A 20,923-nucleotide genomic window follows, 5' to 3' on the forward strand; every position below is an offset into this window, starting at 1 on the left:
TTACAATGGCACTGAAAAAAAGGCACGTACGATCATTTTTCACATGACTATTGCAGCATCCCCATGAACACGTGATTTACATTCGGATGCTTGACAACTGGTTCATATTTCTGATGGTTGCAACGTCATGGGGTCATGTTGATTCCCTTTTGCGGCCTTCTGACAAGCAAAGTCAATGGGGAAGCAAGATTCACTTAACAACCATGTTACTAACTTAATAATTGCAGTGATTCGCTTAACAACTGTAGCAAGAAAAGTGATAAAATGGGCCAAAACTCACTTAACAACTGTCTTGCTTAGCAACAGAAAGTTTGGGCTCAATTTGTGGTCGTAAGTCAAGAACTATCTGTATTGTATATGTATTCTTCTGTGCCAAGAGCAATCAGCCTGATGTCTCCAGAGCTTCTGAACTTCAGCAGCCCAAGTCTGTGACTTTTGACTATGCGGTTTCAATCATATGTAATTGTGTCCTCAAACATTTGAAAGGCACTATATCGTATATTTCTGTTTTATATTCTGGAATAGATATGTAAGGCAGTAATGTTGGATAGTATTAGACATGTTAGAATATTATAATAAACTGATTTACCACATTCCTGCTGCTTTTGATATATTGCCACAAATATTATTTAAGACATCAGCTTTTGTTCACATTTTGAAGTGTTGCCTAGGAACCTTGGTTTATTTTAACCAGACTTTATTACAATATCCTAACTTCAAACTGGAGTATATGCTTCTCTCTTGTTTTTACAAATCATGATTATGATTCATCAGTGATCAGGATTCTCATTTGAGTTAATATGAAACTATGGTTAACTTGAAACAAATACTCTGGTCTCCTTGGGATTGCTCAGAGAAGTGACTCTGGAAAAACACTGGCTTTGCTTCTCTCTCATTGAAGAACACTTCCCTATAGCATTAAATGTGACTTTTGACAATACTAAGTGTTTGAATTAATAATTAATTAATTAATTATGGTAAACTGCTCCAAACTCAATTGCAGAAAATACGACTTCAGCAACAGAGTGGTCAATGCCTGGAATGCACTATATGGTTTCATCCCTAAACCCCCAAAACTTTAACCTTAGACTGTCTACTTTTGACCTCACTCCATTCCTAAGAGGTCTGTAAGGGGCGTGCATAAGAGCACCAGTGTGCCTACCGTCCCTGTCCTAATGTTTCCTTTTATTTGTATCCATTTCCTGTATTCATAATCATGTTTATATCTGTTACCTTATTCATGCTTGACAAATAAATAAATTAAATAAATCTGAATTTATAAAATTAAATCTGAATTTAAGTGCCTAGCACAGTGTTTCTGAACCTTAGCAATGTAAAGCTCTATAGATTTCAGCTCCCAGAGGAGACTTGAGAAAAAGAAAGCAAGGGGTAGTTCTGCTACTAGATACCTGATATTGAACATCACTTGCTGAGGTTTTGATTGACTGGTGAACTCTTGTTTTGCAACAGTATTTAAACCGTGGGTGCACTCGCTACTTTGCTACTAAAGAAACTGATAAGCAGATTTTACAGAATCGCAAAAGTCCTGAGGTAAGATACCTATTTCAAACGTTCCTTTCTTACATTAAAATATGGAACTTCCATCAGTTGTTGGTAATATCATGCATAAAATCTGGTTTATGCAACTTTTTTCAAGTGCTAACAGCTCAGCATTGCAACAGGAGACTGGCGCTGTCAGAATTGTCAAGGATCTGTAATCAGGCCCTTCTCTTAACAATTCAAACTTGATAATATTTAGCTGGATTGATTTGTGGGATTTTGTCCATGTGTGGACAGAATTGTAGCCAAATTGGCATCCGTGTTCTTTAAAAAAACCAAAACCAAAACAGAATCGTAATTAAAAATCCCATTGAATTTTTACTTCAGTGCACAATGACATATAGACCAAATGGAAAATGTTTTGCTTGTGACTTGAAACAAAACATTGTAGTCCAGAGGTTCTGCTGAAATGTTTGATATCAGCCTTGCTCTGGAAGAAATAAGGACATATGAGATGTTTTGATTTTCAGATGAAACAAAACATGGAGAGCTCACAGGACAAATAAGGCAAAGCTGCTCTTCCCATAATTTGCCCTCCATCTTTCCCTCCCCTCAACTCAGAGCTCAGAATGGAATATCGCACCTCCCCTCCACTCTCAATCTTCTCTTCCATTCCTCAGCCAGGGATGCTGAGGAGTTTTTATCTATTCTGTTGCCAAAGAAGTATCTCAGTGTTAACTATTCCCCATTCTTCCCCCTTTTCCTTCCCAGTTCAAATACTTGTGCCCAGAATGGTTGAGGTTTTTACAAAACGTTTTTTGTAGAAACGTTTTAGAACAATTCAACTCATAGACCAAAATGGCTGAAACACACATTTCAATTCAATACCTGGGATTGTTCCCAGGTAGCTATTATGTTCTCTCTCCCTCTCTCCCTCGCACACAGATACACTAACAAAAATGAAAGAACAAACAGCAATTTTACAAAAATTATAATACTAAAATGAAAAAAAAAAGAAAGAAAAAAGGAAGAGGAGAAAAATTCAAGATCATGTGTATCTGTCCTTGCACTTTTAAATCTAGAATAAAAACCACAGTAGCCCCAACTGTGCATGGGCTTCCTCCAAATTTAGGCATGTGTGTGTTTGTTTTTGTTACCGGTATTAAATTCCTGCCCTCCCCATTTATAGTGGTTTTGATTTGAATTGGTTCATGCTTAATAAAACAAGGAAAAATAAAGAAAAAGCAAACATGTCTTAGAGATTTAAAATTATCAGGTACCAGATCATATTTATTCAAATTCTACTTCAATCAAATATCTTTTTGCAAATGTCTGCTTCTTACCTTAGTCGTAATAATAGTAAAGCAATAGCTCTATACCATTTAACTAAGAGTTTATTTGAACAAGCATTTTGTAATCAAGATGGTCAAATTAACATCAGTTATGGGTGCAGCAGAGCAGGTAGAACCACTGAAAAGGATCTTGATTGAATTTTTACATACTATTATCCACAGAGGAGAATATATATAATGTGGGTTTGTCGTCTGGAAAGCTAAGCCAGCCAGGTGAATGAAAGATGCATCTTTTATATAACTGATTTGGTCCCTAAGCGAAAGGAACACCTGCTTGGCAGTAAAAGAGCCTCAAGTGCTTTCAAATTGATACAATTGTCCTGATTGAACACAATATCTGTTTGATAGTTAGATATCCAGAATTTTTGCGCTTCTGAGTTTATATCTCGGAGGATGACATTGAAATTGGGGAAGGGAGCAGTTCTTGATAGTATTATAGAGGTGAAGAGAATAATTATAATTGATTTCCAGTAATGTCAGCTGTCCTAACCTTACTATTATTAATCTGAGAGAATTGTCTTATTTATTTCCCCTTTGTATCATGTTTAATTATATTAATACAAATAGTCAATTAATGTTTGCATTGTTTTTGTCCTTTCCTGTCAGGAAGATGAGGTGACCATTTTGTATAATCTGGGATTTTAATTATTGTGTGGTGTGAGTTCAGTAGATGCACGTTAGTCTTTTGTTCCTCATATTCTTAGAACAGTTTTGTTTGGGATTTCACAGGTTTTTCTGCATATTCTTTAAGACGAACAATTATTTTGAGCATGCCCTCTCTCTGCATGTATTAGTTTGATTTTTAGTTAGAATCTTTAGTACCTTGAATTGATAATAATGTGTCCTGTTTTAAATTAAATAGATAAATAATCAAAACTGTTGGTATGTGTATAAAATATAAACTTTGATAAAACAATGCCATCATGCTGAAATGAATGCTTGGTTCTGTTTCCAAGGATCATTATTTACTGTAATCTTTCATTCACGATATCCATTCCTGGCCTCAAGTAAAGGGCTTTCCCTCTAAAATGGTGCTTTAATGGAGCCAGAGCATCAAAAATCTACCACTCAATTTATATGCAAACTCTCCTGGTAGGAAAAATACATTTTTCTGTCAGCCAGTGGAAGAGCTGAGCTAGATGAAGCTTTCTATGTTCCAATCAAATGCACTATCTTCATTTATTGTGTAAGTAACAATTGTTCGGAGCACTTTATATGCAGGCTTCAGGAACTATACCTTGCATCTGCGACGCAAAGCACTTGGACTGAGGATATTACGTATGCAAACAGATTCAGTAGTATTTTTATGAAGTGAAAGCGAGCCAAAGTAAACAGAAGAGGATATGAAGAACAGAATTTTAAATTCTGCTTAAAATCTCAGGATTTTTAGACAAGATGGGAAATCTTATCCAGAAACAACAACAAAAACAAACAGGGAGATCTGGGATGAATTTGCAGCTCTCCACCCATTTTGATTTTGCATTAGCTCATGTTCCTGCCCACGTGTTAGCAGTACAGTAGATTCTTCCTTGATGATTCCTTCTCACTAAGTTTGGGACATATTTTGTCCCTCACAGTGCTTTTTTTCATTCATCCGAAATCTCCCTGTTTTTTTGTTTCTAGATAGATTCCCCATCTTGTCTAAAAATCCTGAGATTTTAAGCAGAATTTAAAATTCCGTTTTTCATGTCTTATTCTGTTTATTTGGGCTCGCTATTAATCAGTAGAAGTATGATTCCTTGTCCCTTTGTGATTACTTAGCATTCCTCTTGTTTATAGTACCAAAAATCAGGTTCCTTGAAGGACCCTCTGCTAGATGACCATGGAGATTTTAACAGGATGTGCACTGCAATGAAGAAGATTGGGCTTAATGATGAAGAGAAGCTGGACCTCTTCCGAGTGGTTGCTGGTGTTTTACATCTGGGGAATATTGATTTTGAAGAAGCTGGCAGCACATCTGGTTAGATTGTTTTGCTGATTTGATGGCACATAATCAATCATTGTATGTATTTCACTGAAAGAGCAATGCTGAAAGTAGAAATTGCTGCCACTTAATTCTGAAATTAAGACTCTTATTTCCTAGCAAATATTTAAAAAGTTTATATTTGAAAATAATTTTTAAAACTATTTGCAATAAGGCATGCTAATTCTCTTACTTGCTAGGGTAACTTTACACAGTTCTTTCTCCTAAACTGGGAAAAAAATATATGTAATTAAAAAGGCCAAAACTATTTTTTTTAATTCCTTGGAGAAATTAAGACAAGTAAAATTACAGCTACTGTAATGGATCAAGAGCAAGCTCCTGTATGATGCCAGGATGATTATCATTCATTCAATTGATCATTCACCCTGTACTAAAAGTACCAAGCAATATACAAAGAAAAACCAAATTACTGTAGAAGAAATTAAGAAGCAACAGATAATGTAATTGTAATACACACACACACACACCCCTGTAGGGATAGAAGAATATAGTAAGTTGTTGTTAATTGCGAAGTCTTGTCCAACCCATCGTGACCCCATGGACAACATTCCTCCGGGCCTTCCTGTCCTCTACCATCCTCTGGAGTCCATTTAAGCTCACGCCTACTGCTTCAGTGACTCCATCCAACCACCTCATTCTCTGTCATCCCCTTCTTCTTTTGCCCTCAATCTTTCCCAACATTAGGCTCTTCTCCGGTGACTCCAATATAGTAAATAAACGTAGGAAATAATGCACTTGAGTCCTCAACATCATATGAAATCCAGAACTAAATTTATTCCCCTTTTATTACATGCAAGATACAGTGTGGGTTGAAGAAACAGTGGTCTCTAAATTTTACCTCTGTGGCTTGTTTTACTCCTTACTGTTTTACCCCCAAACACATAATTTGAAATGCTTGGTGAATATTGAAACCAAGAGAAACGTGTGGAATTGGAGAGATGTCTTGACAATGTGGCAGGCCAGAGTGAGGTACGTTTGTAAGATGTACAAATGGAAAGAAACACAGTGGGATCCACAGAGGGTCAATGAATATCATATATCAAGTGTAGCTTGATTATTTATTTGAAACCGTTCTTGATGTTTTAAATATGTATTCTGCTGCTTAAGAGGAACAGGAACAGATAACACTGAAGTGATATAAAATTTTCATGACCGCTTGTGCACAGAATTGCTTTTAAATTGAATTTACGTTATACTCTGCTCTTCTTGGGAAGTTTTTAATGAAGTTTGTGGATTCCTGTATTTTGGGCAGAGGTTTTTCTTATTACCTGCTCCTTTCTTAACTGACAGTGCTAGGAACTGAACCACAAAACACTTTAACAATTTTTCCTTAGTGGTTACTGCCTTCCATTTTCCTTGGCAGAAATCCCTTCTCTAAGGTAGTGGATGCTGGCCATGTTTCTTTTCACTGGCCTGCATGCCAGTGTTGAAGGTATCCATTAATTATGTATAATTTCTTAATAATTGGAGTGTTCAGACAATTTTAAAAAATGATACGTATATGACAGTGGTGGGTTGCCCCCGGTTCGGACCAGTTCGCAAGAATGGTAGTAAAACCAGAGGAAGGCCCCGCCCACTGCCCCGGATGTCATCATCAGCGATCTGTGCATGCGCAGAAGCAAGGCTCGTGTGCGAGCAAAGCGATCGTGCACGCATGATCCCATTGCGAACCAATAGTAAAGGCAAGTAGAACCCACCCCTAGCATATGGCACAAACAAATACCAATGTCTAGACAGATTTTATCAGTGATCATTTTTAAATTGTCTGAACACTCCAATTGTTAAAAAATATACATACACACGGACATCTACATACACATATATATGTACATACATACATACATACATACATACATACACATACCTATATTAGTAAACCTTTTTCTTTTTTTTCATCAGGTGGATGTACACTGAAAAATAAATCTGCCCAGTCTTTGGAATACTGTGCTAAACTACTTGGCTTGGATGAGGATGATCTCCGTGTGAGTTTAACCACCAGAGTCATGCTGACAACAGCAGGGGGCACCAAAGGGACGGTTATCAAGTAAGTTGCAAGAGAACAAGCAAATCTTTCTTGCTGTCCTCACCAGGTTTGCTATGACTTTTGCACCTAAAGTTGTAAATATCAACTCTAAAATATCTCCTTTGAGCTGTTTTGGAATTATTGAGAGTGTATAAGAAGGGCAAGCTTCCCCTCCCCGTTCCCTGTTTGTGCCGTAAGGTAAATTGGTGGGTTTTTTTCTTCTTCTTAGAGTAATATAATATCTGTCACCATGTAAAATGTTTCCTTTCATCCCAGTGTGTGAGGGGAAAATGTATTTTGCATAATAACAATAAGGATTTCTTTTTTACCTGTTAATACTAAGCTGTCAAATATTAGTAGAAGTTAAAAAGCCTTACGTTGGTGCTCAGCTCAGCTTGAATCCATATCTATGTTGCAATAATAGTTTAAAAGCAAAGAACAAACATGAAGTTTATGTTAAGAGTAGAGTCTGCATGGCGCCTAGGAGTGTTTTTGCAAATAACTTGTAAACATGCAAATAATCCACAGAACTATCATGCTGTCAGGCTTCCTGAATGGTGAGCCACTCTAAATGGCCCACAGGGTCCATTATCTTATAAGAGTGATAATTTTGTGACAGAATCTTTTATTCCTTTAAGCATACAAAATTTGGCTAATGGTGTTTTGGTGCTTCTTCCAGATTTCATTTTTCTGATCTTTGTATTCTACTTTATTAACTCTTGCTACAAAACAATAGCATTTGTATCTCCCATAACTATTTCGTTCTAGCTTTTGTTTGTATAATTAAAAATTTTAAAAAAGAAAATTAAAAACCAATGCAAACTAATGTAAAGTAAGAAAAATAAAAGGAAAGGAAAGGAAAGGAAAAATAGAAAAAAGAAAAGAAAAAAGGAAGAAGGAAATAGCTGAAAGCTACACAAAACCAATGGGCTGCCCTTTTGTCATGTAGAATATCACAATGGGATTCAGATTTACAAAATCAGATTATCATTGTGAGAAAATGTTGAGAAGGAAGAGGGGTTCCAAGAAGGAGCAAGAATTATCTTGTGTCTGTTTCACTCATAGAAATGTCTTACAGAATTTTGCCCATAATGAGGAAGAAATGCCTGCAGAAAAATCAAAATATTGACAGAATGTATATATACCATATTTCCCTGAAAAATAAGACCCGGTTGGCAGCCCCGATGTTAACATTCAAAACTGGTGGGGAGCACTGCGCAATAGCGCTGACAATATTTCACTTTACACTCATGATTGTTGGAATGCCGGAGCGCCAGATAAAGACCTCTAGATCTGGTTCTTGAGTCTTATTTCACAGCGCCATTCCGGAACCTGACATCGGCCTTATTTTCTTTTGGTTCCCAAAATAAGCACCAGGTCTTATTTTTAGGGGATGTCTTACCCACTTACCTTAGGACTGCCGCAGCCAGGTTTCACACACCCCGACACCTGTTGCGGTCTTAAGGTAAGGTATGGGGTAAATGGGGCAGCTCCACCTCAGCCCTAACTTGTGCCTCGCCCCATTTTTGGGGTAGGCTTATATTAGGCACACACATTAAAATCAAGCTAGGGCTTATTTTCGGAATAGATCGTAATTTTCAGGGAAACACAGTAGCTATGACTGAGAATCAGGGGTAAATGTACCTCCCCAATGCTGCATTCTTTTAGCAGTGGTCCCTGTTTGAAGTGTCCATATTTCTTAATAAATGTTCCACGTGTATCTTTAGCTACCAATCTTTGTTAACAAACCTGTAAAAGTGAATTTCAAGGTCTAAGAGAAACAACTGTAAGTCACGTGAGTAGGCCTTGCTTTCTCTAAATTGCACCTCCCATAATGGGAGCTCCATAGTTATACTTTATTATTCATGTCAGTAAACACAAAACAGAAATTTCTGTTGTATTTACCTCATGCTAAGATTCTTTTGTTTTGCTCTTTTCAAAACAGCCCACAGTTTAAAACCTTTTTAAGTTGGAAACAATGGTACTGAAACCTGAGTTAGACTGAATTGAACCTAGTCTTGCAGTTATACTGCTAAACGTTTTAAGGTTCCCATGTTGCATCGAGAACAGTGATTATTTTTCTGTAACTAGTGTACAAACAGTTAATTGAACGGTTGCATTCAATTTCTATAGTTCCCAATTTTCATAGAACAGGTATCTGTAGTTGCTCCCTAACTACATGTATCAATAAAACTTCTGCTTTTTAGCTCCTGAAATATTTCTTCTGTTTTAAATTTTATCTACTATTTAATGTAAAATTAAAGTGAGTCAAATGCCTTATTTAAAAGATTGACCATTGACATGAACTTTGAGGATTATACTGCTGAGATTTTAAATGTCCCAGGAGTATAGAAAAGAACCTTCTCTCTATTTTTAAGTTAAGATTCTGTCAATGCCTATTACCATAAGATAAATCAAGAGATTATGCTTTAAAGCTATTTGTACTCTAATGAAATGCAGTTGCAGCCATTTTCTAGTAATGAGAGCTTTCACTAACTTGACCCCTTATTTTCAGTAATAGGGAGGGAGCACTGGGTCCATCATATCATGTTACTATTTCATAATTAGTAAGTAAGTACGTTCTCTTTAAATACATTTCATCAAGTTAGAGAAGTCAGGCTGCCTTTGGCTCTTAATGCTGGCCTTATAAGCCTTCTACACTTCCTCTCTGCGCTGACCCAGAGAACAGCACACCCAGGGTTGACTTCAGCTTTCCTCAGACTGTGTCAGCGCATCAGTTCAAATAGGATTGTGCTTTTCAGTAAGCAGGGCTTAAGGTGACTGAAAAAGTTCAGACTGCCATCCTGAAAGGAGGGAAGGGCAATGAAAACAAGTTGCTGGATTCTCTCAGAGATCCTGCTTGCTATAGTAGATAGTGACTTTAGCACATGGCCCCAGTGAGGTTAATTCAGAAAGAAGCAGTCTTATCTGAATAGGTACTGATTTAATCTAATTTGACCTCACTGGCATGGTCACACGGTTAAACCTTAATTGTTGTACATAAGTCCATGACTTGCGCCCACAATTGGGAACAGAACTTCCATCACAAAAGGGAGGTGGTTGTTGATTGAGTCACATCCAATTTTACAACTTTTTTTTTTTTTGCTGTGTTTGATAAGCAAATCACTGTCCTTTAAGTGAGTCACATGGTTGTTAAGCGAAGCTGGCTTTCCCCATTGACTTTTCTCACTGGCAGTTGATTTAAAAAAAATAAATAAGTGGTGCTAAAAATAAAATAAATTAATACATGATCCTGAAAATAAGTGGCAATTTTAAATAAATGGCTTGAATTTATGATGGTTGCAGTGTCCTGGCATTGTGTGATCATCATTTGCAACTTCCTCAGTTCAACTGTCAAGCAGCTGGATTTTGATCATGTAACCATAGGGACACTGCAATGATCATAAATGTGACGAGTGGTTGTAAGTCACTTTTTTCAGTACCATTGTAACTAAAGAAATGGTCTTAAGTAGACGACTACTGTAATGTGCTCATCAAAAACAATATAAGTTTGAAATCAATGAGTGTGGGATCAGCAGCCTGTTAGAACTGAAAATACAAGTGAACTGATCTCTGGCAGTAATCTTTTATGGGTCTCCTGGAAGCATTCTGGAGGCCCTTCAAGGTGCTTTTGAAAATATTATCTAGGAACATTTACCTCAATCCTCAATGAAACTCTTTTGGGACAGTGTATCTTTCCAGCTTTTTCTTCCTACTCTTTCAAGTTGCTCTTCTGGATTCAGTGTTTCAGCACAAACTTTTCTACTTCTTTTTCATGTCGTTCCAATATTGCTGGTTCCATCTTTTTCTCTCTGTGCAACTTTTACCTCATCTGTCAGATGCGAACTGAAATCCTTGTGGGATTATGCATTTCTGTCTTGTCAATGATGCCTTAATGTCACATGCTATTGCATCCATATGGTTTATTTTAAAGACTTTTTCTTTAAAAAGCCACATTTCATCTTATATAATTGGTTTCACAGGGATGGATTTTTTTAAAAAATAAATGGCATTGAAAAATAAAAAAATAAATAAATGTCCTTGAAAATAAATGGCACTGAAATACTATTTCAACGTTGCTGCAAAATCAGCAAAATCAGCATTGCAGAAGAAAATCAGTATCATTATTACTGAAAAACAATGCTAATGCTAGGATATATAACAGTGACTAACACATCATTTTCTACTATTTTTAGTTTTTCATAAAAAAAGAATGAATTTATTTGATTTAGTTTTTCCACATTTCCAGGGAAGCTAGAAATAAAAAGAGCAACTTTAAAAAAAGAGAATGAAAAAAATTATCATGTTTCTTCTCTCTGAGTGGCCTTGATAAGTTATATATATAATATTTTTTCTCTCTCCCACCTCTATCTCTATCTATCTATCTATCTATCTATCTATCTATCTATCTATCTATCTATCTACACACACACACACACACACACACACACAGTCTGGATATATGAGAAAGTTCTATTTACATAAACTTGTAGTCCAGTTCTTACAATGATAGCCATACTTTTCCACAATTCTTCTGCAACTACTGAACAGAATAACAGAGTTGGAAGGGACCTTTGGAGGTCTTCTAGTCCAACTCCCTGCTCAGGCAGCAAATTCTATGCCATTTCACATAAATGTTTGTCCAATCTCTTCTTAAAAACTTCCAATGTTGGAATATCCACAAGTCATTCAGGATGGTGTGAACATGCATGGCCAGTGTGGCATTGGTACTTTACATAAGCCCAGCCTGGTCATAAAACCAGCAGATCTCTATGTTTTATGGACTTCTCCTATGTTCAACTCTCTGAATCTAGCTGGACCAATTTTGATACTCCCTGGCATGTGTTTTATGGAAATGCATTCAAATTCCATTATGTAGGATTTGGCCTGAACTGATTCAAACATCCAGAATGAATCAAACTGATTTTCCAAATCGATTGGGACACTCAGTTCCATCTGATTTGCACACCTTTAATATGTTAGCCTCTGCATCTAGCATACTTCCAGTTGTGTGATTGTGGTTATGCTCTTGTGAACAATTTGGTATCGTTTAGTCTATTTTCTTACTATATAACTTCCATTAGGAACTCGGTTGACTAATATTATAGCAATTTTGCTGCTTTCCGACATATTGCTAAGGTTTCTTAGGTTGGTGTCTAACAAAGACAAGATCTTCCATTAGCTTCTCATGGAATTCTTCCAGGGGTGAAATCCAGCAGGTTCTGACAGGTTCTGGAGAACCGGTAGTGGAAATTTTGAGTAGTTTGGAGAACTGGCAAATACCACTTCTGGCTGTCCCCAGAGTGGGGTGGGAATGGAGTGGGTAGGGAATTGGGATTTTGCAGTATCCTTCCCCTGGAGTGGGGTGGGAATTGAGATTTTGCAGTATCTTTCCCCTGCCATGCCCACCAAGCTACGCCCACCAAGCCACACCACGCCCACCAAGCCATGCCCACAGAACTGGTAGTAAAACAATTTGGATTTCACCACTGAATTCTTCCCTTATAGTTTCATTGTTTTTCTTCTGTTGTTTAGGAGGAAGTTTGTCATCTGCCAAACTTTTATTGCAGAAATCCCATATGGTTATATTTAATGCTGTTTCTATTAAATATTTAGTTTATTTAAATTTTGACCATATTATTGTAATCTCCCTAGTTGTCCCCACAAATATGGAACAAATTGATAGTAATTATAATATTTTTCCCCCTCCAGGGTTCCATTAAAAGTAGAACAAGCAAATAATGCACGTGATGCTTTGGCAAAAACTGTCTATAGTCACCTCTTTGACCATGTGGTCAACAGGGTAAATCAATGTTTCCCATTTGAGACGTCGTCTTTTTTCATTGGTGTTCTGGATATTGCAGGTTTTGGTAAGTGTTTTGCCTTTTAACTATTCAGACCATGTGCTTTTCATGTTTATAATTTCTTACAACAAGAAATCCTGGACATGGAATGGCAAAATTTGAGAGCCTGTTGTATGTAGCAATTAAAATATTAGTGCAGGATTAGAAATCAGAAGACCGTGAGTTCTAGTCCTCCCTTCGGCATCTGGGTGACTTTGGACCTGTCATTCTCTCTTAGCCCTGCCATCTACATAGGGTTGTAGTTGTAGAGGCAATAGGACAGAGGAGCATTTTGTACAATATCTTGAGATCTACAAATAATAGTGGGGTACTAATCTAATAATAATAAAAATAATGATTTGTCCAAAATGATTTGACTTAAAATGTGAGTCTGACGTGCACTTCGTAGCCAGCCAACTCATCAGTTCGCAAATGCCTAGATATTTTAGAGATATTTTCTTAAACCCCACTTTATTTATTTTTTTAATCTGTTCTAAAAGGAGTGCATTTGAGAACAATACTGTGAGCAAAATAGGCAGGCCAGTTCTCTCAATGTCTGCAGCCAACAGCCTCCTGCTAATTATACGTTGTTACCAGTGGCTGGGAAATTGGTGGGCTTCTTTCTACTATTGGTTGGCCACTGTGAAAACAGACTGTTGGACTAGGTGGGCAAGGAGTCTGATCCAGCAGGGCAGTGCTTATGTATTTATGTATTTATTTTTATTTATTTGATTTGATTTCTATACCGCCCTACTCCCGAAGGACTCAGGGCGGTGCACAGCCAAATGTACATATACTTATTTTTGTTTTGGTGTGTGTTGCTTATTGTCTGGACATTAAGCCTTATAGAATTTCAAGGTATCGGCCAATAGCTTTAATAAAGAATCCATTCATTCACGCTTCTCATTAAGGCTTCCCCCCAGCAATATGAAAATGGGGGAAAGTACTCTTTTCATTTAATTTAGGGAATTCTAGCTGCACATATTTTCATGTTTGCTAGAGAGAGATTTTGTTCTTGATTAGCTTTCCTCATTTCCTAGTATCCTTGTATCTCTTGGTTCTGCAATTCCCAGCATTGCCAGTGGACAAGATGTAATTCATCCTATGTAATAGTAGCAGCTACTACTGTGTAAAGCAGATACCAGCTAATTTCAGACTTGCAAAAACTATTTTTTTAAAAAAAGTTGGAAAGTACCAGATTGCTAAACCCAAAGCTCTCTTTGCTTCAAAGTAATCATTGTGATATAATAAAATCAGAATCAGATTAGAGCTGGAAGGGACCTTGGAGTTCTAGTCCAGCCCCCTGCTCAAGCTGGAGATCCTATACCATTTCAGACAAGTGACTGTCCAGTCTCTTCTTAAAAACCTCTAGTGATGAAGCACCCAGAATGTCTGAAGGCAAGATGTTCCATTGGTTAATTGTCCTCACTGTTAGGAAGTTTCTCCTCAATTCCAGTTGCTTCTCTCTTTGATTAGTTTCCATCTATTGTTCCTTGTCCTGTCTGATGCTTTGGAAAATAAATTGACCCCCTCTTCTTTGTGGCATCCTCTCAAATACTGGAATACTGCTATCATGTCCCCCATAGAGAGTTGCTATTATTTAAACTACTGGCTGTCGGAAATCCTTCTTGACCTGCAGCAAATTGAGAGATCTACTGGTTCCTCTAGATCAGGACTGTCAAACTCCTGGCCCGCAGGCTGGATGCGTCACTCGCTAGCCACTCCCATGCCCGGTTTAGCGAAGGGGAAAAAAGTCCCGATATGTCATGTGATGCCGCCGTGACGTGAGTTTGACACCCCTGCTCTAGATCAATCTTCTGCCCATCTCAGTGTAGAAGGCCTGATTGTGGAATGCTGTGTTACAATGGACCATGACATGATGCCTTTAAAGCTGTTCACCATTTTGTTTTGCAGAATATTTTGAACACAACAGCTTTGAACAGTTTTGCATTAATTACTGTAATGAGAAGCTACAGCAATTCTTTAATGAAAGGATCCTTAAAGAGGTAATGAATGTAGAACATGCCAAGCTATCAGGAGGTTCAGGAAAGAAACCAGATATGCTATCCTAATTATGTGTTTATTTTTCTCTTAATCTTGGTCAGCTTCACATATTGCCTACAGCAATGTCAGGAGCTATTTCATTGAATCTCACAGAACTCAGTCATCTCCAGAATAATCCCACATGGCATACTGCTCTATCCAGCACTTGATACTAAAACACATGCTGTAGCTTGTGACATTCACAATTTAGCTTGACTTTTCAGCTAGGCAGAACACTTATAGGTCCAGTTTGGCTAGAGCAGAATCTTTGTTGTGGATAAAGACAAAGACATACGGCGCAATTGACTTCTCCCTGGTAATGAGAAGTTAAAAGTGATTTATAGCCGTGGGATTAAAACTCCTGGCTTCTTCTTTCCTTTAATTTATGGATACTTGGCAGAGCATAATATCCTGGGTGGCTTTGAAGACAAGTGGCTGTCGTGTTTTTACATAATGGCCATCTTCAGCCTGGAAATCATTGATTCTGGTTTCAGTCTTTTACAGCACAATTCTTGCAGCACTTTTTCTTCTTACATGGTGACTTGAAAAGTCTTATGTGAATACTTGTTGAGGATTTATGTCTAAATCGGTGTCATCGGTGGCATTTAGAGCACGTGTGGCATGCTTGCAAAGCCCTTGAAAACTTGAAAGTGACAATATTCTAGTCCACACTACATCAAGGAGTGCTATGTTGTTATACCACTAACACTGAAAAAGATCAACTTTATTCATAAGTGTTCATGATCCCTAATGTCCAGAAAAGAATAAACATACAAAACAGGAATATTCCTCGTTTCAAAAATATGAAGCTTCTTTCTTTAAGAAGCCTGAGGGTTTTTTTAAAATAACTTTCTTGATTTTCAAAAACACAAGATTAAAAAAAATAAGCAGATGAGAAAAAAAATCTAAAGAAAAAAAATACGAAAAAGAAAAAAAACCCAAGAAAGAGAGAAGATAGAGGTACCAAAAGAAAAAGTAAGAAAAATGGGAAAAGAATGATTTCAGATCATTTCTTTCTTTGGTACAGATATGGATTTTGTAAAAAAATAAGCTTGAATTTTTCAAAACAAGTTCCAGCTATTTCAGTTTTGGAGTTTTATGTTCCCAAAGTCAAATTGCTTACCACACTAAAATACCTCATTACAGCTTCAGAATGACAAGTTCTTTTTGAGTGGGCTCAGCTTCATTGGAAATAAGTCACAGAGTCAGAAGAATAGCAGTGCCATTAATGGAATCTGACATCTCAAGCATGGGTGCTTAACCCCTTTGTAGGTGGTATGATCAGACAGGTTATTATAATTCTGTTTTTCTTACAGGAACAAGAACTTTATCAAAAAGAAGATTTAGGTGTTAATGAAGTACATTATGTGGATAACCAGGACTGTATAGGTATGTAAATTGAGTATTGGCATAAGATTTATATGCAAAAGCTCTATTGATTATGGCTTCTGTTAAAACTATGCAGAACTATATCAAGTTTGGGTTTTTTTCCCCCTTATTCTTTAAAGCAATTAGGAACAATGACTTGGGGAAATGTTACCTTCCCCCAGGTTAAATTACAGGTACTTTGAAAAAAAAACACTGTAATTTATACAGTTGCAAGAAAAAGTATGTGAACCCCCTGGGATTACGTGAAGTTTTGCATGAATTGGTCATAAAATGTGCTCTGAACTTCATCTAAGTCACAACAATAGAAAAACACAGTCTGCTTAAAATAATACTACACAAACATTAGATGTTGCCATGGTTTAATTGAACATAACATGTAAACATTCACAGTGCAGGGAGGAAAAAGTATGTGAGCCCCTAGCCTAATGACTTCTCCAAGAGCTAATTGGAGCCAGGAGTGAGCCAACCTTGACTCCAATCAGTGTAATGATATTGGATGTGTTGCTGACAGCTGTCTTGCCCTTTAAAAACACACACCTGTTTTGGGTTTACTGGTTTCAAGAAGCACTGTCTGATGTGAACCATGCCTCGCAGAAAAGAGATCACGAAGACCAAGATCAAGAATTGTTGACTTGCATGAAGCTGGAAAGGGTTACAATAGTATTTCCAAAAGCCTTGATGTTCATGTGTCCACGGTAAGACAGACTGTCTACAAATGGAGAAAGTTTAGCACTGTTGCTACTCTCCCTAGGCGTGGTCGTCCTGTAAAAATGACTGCAAGAGCACAGTGCAGAATGCTTCATGAGGTAAAGAAGAATCCTAAAGTGTCAGCTAAAGACCTACAGAAATCTCTGGCACATGCTAACATTTTTGTTGACACATCTACAATAAGGAAAACATTAAACAAGAATGGAGTACATGGGAGGACACCACGGAGGAAGCCATTGATGTCCAAAAAAAATATTGCAGCACGTTTGAAGTTTGCAAAAGAGTTCCACAGCACTACTGGCAAAATATACTGTGGACAGATGAAACCAAAATTGAGTTGTTTGGGAAGAACACACAACACTATGTGTGGAGAAAAAAAGGCACAGCACACCAACATCCAAACCTCATCCCCACTGTAAAACATGGCGGAGGGAGCATCATGGTTTGGGGCTGCTTTGCTGCCTCAGGGCCTGGATGGATTGTTGTCATTGAAGGGAAAATGAATTCCAGAGTTTATCAAGACATTTTGCAGGAAAACGTACAACCATCTATCCGCCAACTGAAGCTCCGCAGAGGATGGGTGATGCAACAGGACAATGACCCAAAGCATACAAGTAATTCAACAAAAAATGGCTTCAACAGCACAGAATACGCCTTCTGGAGTGGTCCAGTCAGAGTCCTGACCTCAACCCGATTGAAATGCTGTGGCATGACCTTAAGAGAGCGATTCACACCAGACATCCCAAGAATATTGCTACACTGAAACAGTTTTGTGAAGAGAAATGGTCCAAAATTACTCCAGATCGTTGTGCAGGTCTGATCTGCAACTACAGGAAACGTTTGGTTGAGGTTATTGCTGCCAAAGGAGGGTCAACCAGTTATTAAGTCCAAAGGTTCACATACTTTTTCCTCCCTGCACTGTGAATGTTTACATGTTATGTTCAATTAAACCATGGCAACATCTAATGTTTGTGTAGTAATATTTTAAGCAGACTGTGTTTTTCTATTGTTGTGACTTAGATGAAGTTCAGAGCACATTTTATGACCAATTCATGCAAAACTCCATGTAATCGCAAGGAGTTCACATACTTTTTCTTGCAACTGTACCTTCTAGATTTAACAAAAAATCTATATTTTGTGGCTGGAATGGTTGGGGAAGAGAAACTGTAGAAAAATATTTTTTAAGTTGGATGGAAACGTTTTAATGTTTCAACTTGAGTCTTCCCACTAAAACAGCTTGGGTCCACCAGACCAAAATCTGAAGCTGGTTAATTAGTCTGGACCATTCATCTCAGTAATAAGAGAGTTCATTGTAGAGTGTATTAAACACTGGTTAGTGGCACAAGCCATATTTTCACAGCCTTAAAAGTCATGTTTACATGAAGAAAAGTGAACTGGAAGGTTCACTTGCTTTGTTAACTTGATGCTCTTTCAGGTAGAAAGCAGAAAAAAAGATTAGTTTTTATGACTTTCTACCTGTAGCCCCAGCTGTATTTCCCATAGTTCTTCCACCACACCTTTGAAAACATACATTTTGTCGCAAAGTAGGTGTGAAGTTCAAGAATGGTGTTATTTAGTGGGATCTGAGAAGTGTGCCTTCTCCCTTTCTGTGCCTGCTCTACGGAACAAAATATCTGTTTGAGCTTTGGATGTCCCTATCCCTGTTAGCTTTCTGTAATGCATTATTTTTCATATCATTTAATAATGAAATACATTTATATGGCCCTACATTATTTAGAATATAGAATAAGAGTTGGAAGGGACCTTGGAGGTCTTCTAGTCCAATCCCCTGCTCAGGCAGGAAACCATATAACATTTCAGACAAATGGTTGTCCAATCAATTCTTAAAAACTTCCATTGTTGGAGCATTCACAGAGCATTCATTCTGGAGGCAAGTTTGTTCCATGATTAATTGTTGGCTACCCATTCTGCAGATATGTCCCTGGGCAGCTAACAAAACATTTTAAAAATCTTAGGAAAAAAATACAACAAAACATTTAAAAAAGTGCTGAGAATAAACCAGGAAAACTTATGGTAACATTTCATAGGTAATCTACCTCCCAACTTTGCTCCATATTCTGGAGCATATTTAGGTCTTCAGTGCATTATGAAAAGCTGGCAGGGTCAGCCAATTCCATATTATCCTGGGGTGTACCTGAGGAGAGGAAGAAAAACCCACTTCCTAGATCCCATTCTTTACCTGAGGAGACCTGGAGCATGTCCTTTCTTTTGGACTTGGTGGGACAGGTATCAATCAAAGTGAAGCAGTCTTACAGACAATGTAAGACTGCTGGCCCTGTGCCAGAAAGAGCTTTATAGGTGGCCACCAACATCTTGAATGCCTTCTGGAAGTACATTCAGACTCATGAAATTAATACTTGGCTTTTTCCTGGACCAAGGAATTTAGTGAGTCCATTGTTCTGGATATTGTGGATGTGAATATATGTATTGCCGTAGGCACAATGTGTAGAGGGGAAGGGTTAATGATATTTTATTATTAATTTAAATTGTTCTTCATCCTACAGTAATAAGTCAAGAACCTTCTTGCTGTCAACATGGATGTATTTCTTGATTACTTTTGTTCTAGTATATTCATAAAATGTTTATACAAATATTTCTGAATTTGATTTTATCATAACTTTTTGTTCTTTTAATGAATATTTGTAAAGCCTTTGAATAACAGTAGAAACATGGATATTAAACCATAACAGCATATTAGTGCGGTTGAGAATTTTGTTTAAACTTCAGCCACTCCAATAACTTGCAATCATTCACATTTTAAATAATTTAAATTCAAATAGTCATACTGCATCTCTCTTGTTAGGCTGAGATTTCTATGGGTTATAGAAAGTATAACATTAATAGGATACATGCAAGTATTTTCTTACTTGGTTAAGTTAGATTTTTATCATTCCATATTATTTATGAAATAGCCTATTTTTTTTTATCATTCAAACAGATTTGATTGAAGGAAAATTGATAGGAATTCTTGATATTTTGGATGAAGAAAATCGTCTTCCACAGCCAAGCGATCAACATTTCGCTTCAGTGGTTCATCAGAAACAAAAACAACATTTCAGGCTATCAGTAAGTTTAGTTTTTGAATTTAGATTAGTTGATCCCCAAATGAATCAGTTTATATAAACAATTGTTTGCCTGAGATTGGCTTGTTTCTTTATTGCATTATATCAGCTTCCCTTTAATTCAGATGCACACATTCCAAGGATTGCATGGCTACCTTGTGATCCCAGAAAAAGGCCATGCTTTCTTTAAGGAGGTAAAGATAAGTGCAACAAGTGGATTCACACAAAAGCAAATACTTGTTTCAAAACCAGATGGCTACCCTTCACTAATAGAGAGGATGACTGTGGTAGGGAGACAGTGAAAGTGGAGAATCAGTTCAGTTTGGCGAAGTCCCTGAAATAAAGAATTTTGCGAGGTCTTGATGAACAAGCCACTCTAGTTATGAAATTACTTGCTTTGTGGCATTCATTGCCACAGTTCCTAAAATAAAATTTGTGACAAGTTCTTTAGATACCCTACCCTACCCATGCGGCACAAGAGTTTGATGCCAATCATGTTGTGTTAAAGTGTAGATTGGCATTTTTCAACCAGAATAACACCATAGTTTGGGTCAGTGTTTTTTAAAAAACTTTTTAAGCTTTATAATGTGTGGACTTCAGTTCCTGGAGTTGTCAAGTTTGAAAAACACTGGTTTAGGTGACTAGGACTGCTAATAACCAAATAGAAATCCACCTTCAACACCATAAGTGATTTTGGGCCAGTCCAATTTTCCTCACTTTTGTGTGTGTGTGTGTGTGTGGGCGGGGGGATAAAACAAAGAGGAACCCCTTCAATCTTGAATCCCTGGAGAAGAGATGGAATATCAGTCTAAAATTCAGATAAGAAATACAATTTGGAGCCTGTATGGCATTCTTTCCAGTGAGAAATATTTGGGATAGAACTTTTCTCTGTATGTTTATAGGAAAACTTACTTGAATATTTAGATATGTAGGGATTAAAGAAGGAGGAGTTTGAGGTTCAAGTCCATCCTTGCTGGATGACTTTTAGCTAGCCGTTC

General features: G+C 37.2%; 1 protein-coding gene across 4 annotated transcripts in view; it reads left to right on the forward strand.

Annotated features, from left to right (window-relative positions):
- The window catches only part of MYO6 (myosin VI), a 134,603-nt gene that overhangs the window by 67,363 nt on the left and 46,317 nt on the right, over positions 1-20,923 (forward strand). For all 4 annotated transcript variants that reach the window (XM_060689157.2, XM_087882537.1, XM_060689158.2 and 1 more), the window contains exons 10-16: positions 1,471-1,551; positions 4,632-4,812; positions 6,736-6,880; positions 12,572-12,729; positions 14,617-14,708; positions 16,062-16,134; positions 19,802-19,929. In XM_060689157.2, the coding sequence (XP_060545140.2) occupies positions 1,471-1,551; positions 4,632-4,812; positions 6,736-6,880; positions 12,572-12,729; positions 14,617-14,708; positions 16,062-16,134; positions 19,802-19,929 (858 nt within the window). The remainder of the gene's footprint in view (positions 1-1,470; positions 1,552-4,631; positions 4,813-6,735; positions 6,881-12,571; positions 12,730-14,616; positions 14,709-16,061; positions 16,135-19,801; positions 19,930-20,923) is intronic.

This window comes from Pantherophis guttatus, chromosome 1, assembly GCF_059756535.1.
Source record: "Pantherophis guttatus breed Tessera chromosome 1, ASM5975653v1, whole genome shotgun sequence".
NCBI lineage: Eukaryota > Metazoa > Chordata > Lepidosauria > Squamata > Colubridae > Pantherophis > Pantherophis guttatus.